Source organism: Cucurbita moschata, unplaced genomic scaffold, assembly GCF_002738365.1.
Source record: "Cucurbita moschata cultivar Rifu unplaced genomic scaffold, Cmos_1.0 Cmo_Scf00085, whole genome shotgun sequence".
NCBI lineage: Eukaryota > Viridiplantae > Streptophyta > Magnoliopsida > Cucurbitales > Cucurbitaceae > Cucurbita > Cucurbita moschata.
This window is the reverse complement of record NW_019268601.1, coordinates 687,444-695,209: the sequence shown is the minus strand read 5'-3', so window position 1 is coordinate 695,209 and position 7,766 is coordinate 687,444. Positions and strand designations below refer to the sequence as shown.

The 7,766-nt window shown below is 33.9% G+C and overlaps 1 protein-coding gene across 1 annotated transcript in view; it reads right to left on the bottom strand.

Annotated features, from left to right (window-relative positions):
- Positions 1-285: 285 nt before the first annotated feature.
- Positions 286-7,766, bottom strand: part of LOC111439028 (circumsporozoite protein-like) — a 37,748-nt gene continuing 30,267 nt past the window's right edge. The window contains exons 2-3 of the mRNA XM_023076761.1: positions 599-941; positions 286-410 (exon numbers count right to left, since the gene is read on the bottom strand). Of these exons, the coding sequence (XP_022932529.1) occupies positions 286-410; positions 599-941 (468 nt within the window). The remainder of the gene's footprint in view (positions 411-598; positions 942-7,766) is intronic.

Below are 7,766 nucleotides of genomic sequence, written 5' to 3'. Positions count from 1 at the left end.
TTTTTTTAAATTTAACTGCAATTTTTAACTCTATGGAAAATTTAATTGTATTATTGAAACTTTAGAGTATTTTTTTTTTAATTTAATTTTTTTTGTTTTTTTTTACTATTTTTTTAAAAGACAAATTTAGTATTCACGGTTTGAAAATGTGCATTATTCCTATAAATTTTTTTAGATTGGCAGTGGATCTTCATAATCACCAAACATATTAAAAAAAAGAAAAAAGAAAGAACAAAAAATGAATCTTGTAGGGTTCTCTCTGCTATTCATTTTTCCACTTTTCTCTCATCCATTTCTTGCCATTGCTGACTCATGGCCGGACTTGAAGTATTCTCGTAGATCTCTATCTGCCTTCCTCTTCACATCTCCGCCCCCTCCAGCGGCGTTCCTCTTCACCTCTCCGCCACCACCTACGCGAAGCTTCTTTAAATCTCCACCACCGGCAGCATTTTCTTCCCCTCTCCGCCACCTCCTACGCAAAGCTTCTTTAAATCTCCACCTCCGACGTCATTTCTCTTCCCCTCTCCGCCACCACCTGCGCGAAGCTTCTTTAAATCTCCACCCCCGGCAGCATTTCTCTTCCCCTCTCCGCCCCCACCTGCGCGAAGCTTCTTTAAATCTCCACCCGCGGTAGCGTTTCTCTTCCCCTCTCCGCCCCCACCTGCGCGAAGCTTCTTTAAATCTCCACCCGCGGTAGCGTTTCTCTTCCCCTCTCCGCCCCCACCTGCGCGAAGCTTCTTTAAATCTCCACCCGCGGTAGCGTTTCTCTTCCCCTCTCCGCCCCCACCTGCGCGAAGCTTCTTTAAATCTCCACCCGCGGTAGCGTTTCTCTTCCCCTCTCCGCCCCCACCTGCGCGAAGCTTCTTTAAATCTCCACCCGCGGTAGCGTTTCTCTTCCCCTCTCCGCCACCTCCACTGCAGACAATGGACTGATGTGAAGACTGTACAAAAGATCAACCACGCCAGAGAAGATAAGTTGATTGGGGAGAGAGATGTTCTCAACAACAGATAACACTTTTAATTCAAACCCTCTAATAATGTAACAAGAAAATTTTATGATCACTACTTTTGTTTTAAAAATAAGTTTATTATTATATAACTATAACTTTATTTCACGTTTAAAAAAATATTCATAAATTTTCAAAAATAGTATTAATATTTATAATTTATTGAACATATAAGAGAACTTCTATATTAATATTTCAATGAAAAAATATTAGAGTTTTAAAATTTAAACAAATTTGATTTGATTTGATTTTGATTTTTTTTTTTTTTACAATTTCCATCTAATTAAAAGTTCAAAAATAAAACCTAGAATTTTAAGTTCAAAATTCACTTTTATTTTATTTTATTACACCACCTTCTCCAACAACATAATGATCACCACAAGAAAAAATAAAGAGAGAGAGAGAAGTTTATTAGATCTTCCATCTTTTTTATTCTATTTCAATTATTTAAAATTTTTACCATCATTTTAGAAAATCATGATCAACAACATTAAAATGAAAAAAAAAAAAAAGAATCTATTAAAATTGGATAAAGATTATTGGGAAAATCAATAAAAGCAGATAAAAAAATGAAAAGATATTATAGATTAAAATTGTTCAAAGATAATGGCAAAAGAATTAAAAGTGAGGTAAAAAAAAAAATGGAAGTTTGTTCTATTAAAATTGGCTAAAGATAATTGTTAATAGAATTAAAAGAAAAATTAGTTGAGTAAAATTGATAATTTTTTTTTATGTATACTGCCAAACATAACTTCTAAGAATAAGAATTATAGAGGATAACCATGGAAAAAGAATTGAATTTTTAAATATGGGACGACTAGAAAACAGATAATACTCTAACATAAAATAAATTCATCAAATTCTTTTATATGACGGTAGCTTATATCTTCTAGAAAAATGGTTAACTCTGTCTATAAACTTGTTACATGAAAATTCGAACTTGAAACTGATGTAATGAGCACACATAAGTTAACTTGGATTTAAAAAGACAGAATCAAATTTTCATTAAGGATAAATTCATGACCACAACTTAAGCTAATCAAGTGGTCTTTCTATCGACTCGATCGGAAAACTTATTTTATGTATGACGACACTCTTGGTAACTGGAAAATATTATATTCTTTTGCATTATATTAGTATGAAAACAAAAACACAATCATCCAAATATTTGAAACCTTCCAACATTTTAACATCAACAAACTCACGATTTGGTGATTTGCTCGTAGGAACCATTGGGTCTTCACTATCAACCATGAACGAGCTCACCTGACAGGTTGCAACATTCCATAATTTCAGTGTAATTGTTCGAGGAAAAATGTTTCCAACCCCATCTAAATATGCAGTTTATTTTATTATTCTCCACCCGTTTCTTATCTCGTTTGTGATAATTTTAGCATCAAGAATGGGGTAATCGTATCTTCAAAACTTAGATGATAAGAATTGTAGTAAGGTTGCATATTGTCATCGTCAAAGTTCTTTTAGAGGAAATTGATAAGTTAGGAAAAAAAAACTTTCGGGATTCATGTTGTAATAGCCCAACAATAAATAAAGAAATAAATATCTTTCCCATTACTAAATTATATTGAAATTAGTAAAAGTTAAATGTATGTATCAAACTTTTATGAAAATTTAAAGGTACTTTTTTTTAAACAAAATATTAACCATTTGTATCCCTAACTAATTATAAGACTATTTTTAAATTTTTTTTTTTAAAATTTAACTGCAATTTTTAACTCTATGGAAAATTTAATTGTATTATTGAAACTTTAGAGTATTTTTTTTTAATTTAATTTTTTTTGTTTTTTTTTACTATTTTTTTAAAAGACAAATTTAGTATTCACGGTTTGAAAATGTGCATTATTCCTATAAATTTTTTGAGATTGGCAGTAGATCTCCATAATCACCAAACATATTAAAAAAAAGAAAAAAGAAAGAACAAAAAATGAATCTTGTAGGGTTCTCTCTGCTATTCATTTTTCCACTTTTCTCTCATCCATTTCTTGCCATTGCTGACTCATGGCCGGACTTGAAGCATTCTCGTAGATCTCTATCTGCCTTCCTCTTCACATCTCCGCCCCCTCCAGCGGCGTTCCTCTTCACCTCTCCGCCACCACCTACGCGAAGCTTCTTTAAATCTCCACCACCGGCAGCATTTCTCTTCCCCTCTCCGCCACCTCCTACGCAAAGCTTCTTTAAATCTCCACCTCCGACGTCATTTCTCTTCCCCTCTCCGCCACCACCTGCGCGAAGCTTCTTTAAATCTCCACCCCCGGCAGCATTTCTCTTCCCCTCTCCGTCACCTCCTACACAAAGCTTCTTTAAATCTCAACCTCCGGCGTCGTTTCTCTTCCCCTCTCTGCCACCTCCGGCGGCATTTCTCTTCCCCTCTCCGCCACCACCTGCGCGAAGCTTCTTTAAATCTCCACCCCCGGCAGCATTTCTCTTCCCCTCTCCGTCACCTCCTACACAAAGCTTCTTTAAATCTCAACCTCCGGCGTCGTTTCTCTTCCCCTCTCTGCCACCTCCGGCGGCATTTCTCTTCCCCTCTCCGCCCCCACCTGCGCGAAGCTTCTTTAAATCTCCACCCCCAGCAGCATTTCTCTTCCCCTCTCCGCCACCTCCTACGCAAAGCTTCTTTAAATCTCCACCTCCGGCGTCGTTTCTCTTCCCCTCTCCGCCACCCCCGGCGGCATTTCTCTTCCCCTCTCCGCCACCACCTGTGCGAAGCTTCTTTAAATCTCCACCCGCGGTAGCGTTTCTCTTCCCCTCTCCGCCACCTCCACTGCAGACAATGGACTGATGTGAAGACTGTACAAAAGATCAACCACGCCAGAGAAGATAAGTTGATTGGGGAGAGAGATGTTCTCAACAAGAGATAACACTTTTAATTCAAGCCCTCTAATAATGTAACAAGAAAATTTTATGATCACTACTTTTGTTTTAAAAATAAGTTTATTATTATATAACTATAACTTTATTTCACGTTTAAAAAAATATTCATAAATTTTCAAAAATAGTATTAATATTTATAATTTATTGAACCTATAAGAGAACTTCTATATTAATATTTCAATGAAAAAATATTAGAGTTTTAAAATTTAAACAAATTTGATTTGATTTGATTTTGATTTTTTTTTTTTTTACAATTTCCATCTAATTAAAAGTTCAAAAATAAAAACTAGAATTTTAAGTTCAAAATTCACTTTTATTTTATTTTATTACAACACCTTCTCCAACAACATAATGATCACCACAAGAAAAAATAAAGAAAGAGAGAGAAAAGTTTATTAGATCTTCCATCTTTTTTATTCTATTTCAATTATTTAAAATTTTTACAATCATTTTAGAAAATCATGATCAACAACATTAAAATGAAAAAAAAAAAAAAGAATCTATTAAAATTGGATAAAGATTATTGGGAAAATCAATAAAAGCAGATAAAAAAATGAAGAAAAAAAAACATTAAAATTTTTCCAAAGATAATTGAAAAAGAATTAAAAGTGTGGACAAAAAAAAAAGTTTGTTGAATTAAAATTGGCTAAAGATAATTGTTAATAGAATTAAAAGAAAAATTAGTGGTGTAAAATTGATAATTTTTTTATGTATACTGCCAAACACAACTTCTAAGAATAAGAATTATAGAGGATAAACCATGGAAAAAGAATTGAATTTTTAAATATGGGACGACTAGAAAGCAAATAATACTCTAACATAAAATAAATTCATCAAATTCTTTTATATGACAGTAGTTTATATCTTCTAGAAAAATGGTTAACTCTGTCTATAAACTTGTTACATGAAAGTTCGAACTTGAAACTGATGTCATGAGCACACATAAGTTAACTTGGATTTCAAAATACAGAATCAAATTTTCATCAAGGATAAATTCATGACAACAACTTAAGCTAATCAAGTAAGTGGTCTTTCTATCGACTTGATCGGAAAACTTGTTTTATGTACAACGACACTCTTGGTAACTGGAAAATATTATATTCTTTTGCATTATATTAGTATAAAAATACAAACAAAATCATCCAAATATTTGAAACCTTCCAACATTTTAACATCAACAAACTCACGATTTGGTGATTTGCTCGTAGGAACCATTGGGTCTTCACTATCAACCATGAACGAGCTCACCTGACAGGTTGCAACATTCCATAATTTGAGTGGAATTGTTCGAGGAAAAATGTTTCCAACCCCATCTAAATATGCAATTTATTTTATTGTTCTCCACCCGTTTCTTATCTGGTCTGTGATAATTTTAGCATCAAGAATGGGGTAATCGTATCTTCTAAACTTGGATGAGAAGAATTGTAGCAAGGTTGAATATTGTCATCGTCAAAGTTCTTTTAGAGGAAATTGATAAGTTAGGAAAAAAAAACTTTCGGGATTCATGTTGTAATAGCCCGACAATAAATAAAGAAATAAACAAATAAAAGTAATTATAAAAAAAAAATAGTTAAAATAATAAAATAATAAATAAATAAAAGTTAAAAGAAGAAAAACATTTGGTAACCATCTCTCCTCCTTCGTTCAATCTCTCACCACTCCTTCCCTAAGAATAATCTGGCAATAAATCAGGAATCTCTTTTCTGTAAAAGCAACCGCAGATTTAAGCAGAATTCTTCCTTCCTACAAAAACAAATAGAAAAAGAAGACAAAAGGTTTAAGCATACTAGCTATGCCGTAGGAGATATGTCATCTGAAGAGGTCAGTACGTTAAATCTTCCTTTTATTTTATTAAATAATATTAATTTGGTTACAATTATTTAGTTTTGAATTAGAGATTAAATGAAAAGAATTCTGTATGAGTTTAGGAAATAAAAAACAATTATATTTTAGATCTACTGAATTGTTGCAATGATTTAGGTTGTAATTTTTTATGAATTATAGGAAAAGAATATAACCAAATGAATGATTAAATTAAAAGCTAAGAATATAATTGTTAACTAAATCAGAAAGAAGACAAAGGAAATGAGAAAAAACGAGATAGAGATAGAAATACAGGAACACTGTTAACTGAAAAGAAAAATAATAATAAAAATAAAAAGGGATGATTTGGAAGTAGAATAGATCAACAAAATTGAATAATACCTTCTTACAAATAATTACAGAAGAAGAGGGAAGATTGAGGAAAAATTTGTTGAACAGGATTTAACAGTAAAACAGAGAGTGCACTCCTTTAAATTTTGTCTGACACGAAATATCAGAATTTTACGATGGCCAATCTAAATTAGAGAAATAATTTTATAGAGTTCAAACTTGAAACTGATGTCATGAACTCATATAGGTTGACTCGGACTTCAAAGGACGGAATCGAACTTTCATTAAAGATATATTTGTGACAACGACTTAAGCTAGCCAGGTAAGTGACCTTACTATCGGCATGGTTATATTTGATCTTGACACGTGCCCTGTGGTTTTGTACGTGTCATATACGTTGATATGTGTGAATTGTCTGTGGATCGATATGCTTCCTATATGTTATGTTATGTTATGTTATAATATGTGGTTTGTATGACAATAATTATGGTACGATGTGCTCAAAGATATGTTTGAGATAGGGTACGAGAAGGATGCACAAAACGAAATGTAACGATAGGAGTAAGATACGTTCATGAAACGTTAGAGTTAGGTTACATACCGGAGTGCTATGGATAGGAGAGATTGATGAAAGAACATGGTTAGGTTATGGGTAGAAAGGGATAGGTTTGTGATAGATTGATAGAACGATAGCGTTAGAGTACGTTCTTGTGACGATATGACTAAGGTACGTCACGTAATGATATGTCTGTGATAGGTATAAGAACGTTAAGGCTATGGTAAGTTAGAGAACGATATGACTATGAAGTGTTTACGTTATGACTTGGTTATGAAATGATACATTGTATGCTAGATTATTGTGCTTAAGTACGAAATCATGTGAACGTGAATGTATGTTATTTATGCTGCTTAGTTGATGTGATATGAATGCATGTGACGATGTGTGGCCCTTGTACGATTATGACTTGTTGTATGAGTATTGGAATGTAACTAAATGAATTGTATGACAAGAAATACGGTAAATTGCATGATACATAACCCCGCTGGGAATATGTATGATATGTAACGAAATAAGAATGAGAATGACATATAAGCATGAAAACGTGACACGAGGTTATGTTCATTAAATGATGACTGTAGGACTAGTGGGACCTCATGCATATTGTGTGATAATACATTTGGGAGGATATCCCTATCCCATCACGAGGGTACGGACGCGTACATCCAAATGGCAGGACAACGATCGTTATGCCTTGTATAGCGCTGCCGTGACAGTTTTAGTTTTAACGGGTCCCGGTGGGCCCCCAGAGCATACCCACCGGCTAGGGACAATGGCCTAGCGGTGGGCGAACTAGCTGGTGAGCCCATACTCGCACGTATGGGCTGCGTGTAGAGTATATGGTACACGTCCACGATTACCTATTAGGATTACACCGTAGGGAAAACGAAACGAAACGAAATGAAACGAAACAAAACGAAAGATAGGTTCCATCATTTCATTGCATGTGATTGTTGCATTTAACCCCAATAGTGGGTCACTTACTGAGTATTTCTTTAAATACACAAGCCATATGCTGCTACATTTTTCAGGTTAAGGCAAGAAATTCATGTACGGCTGAGGACGGCATCGCAACTCGAGATCATGGCACATGCATAGGATAGTGGCATTTATTTTCTTGGACTTAGGATAGAATAAGATGTTTTAAACTTAAA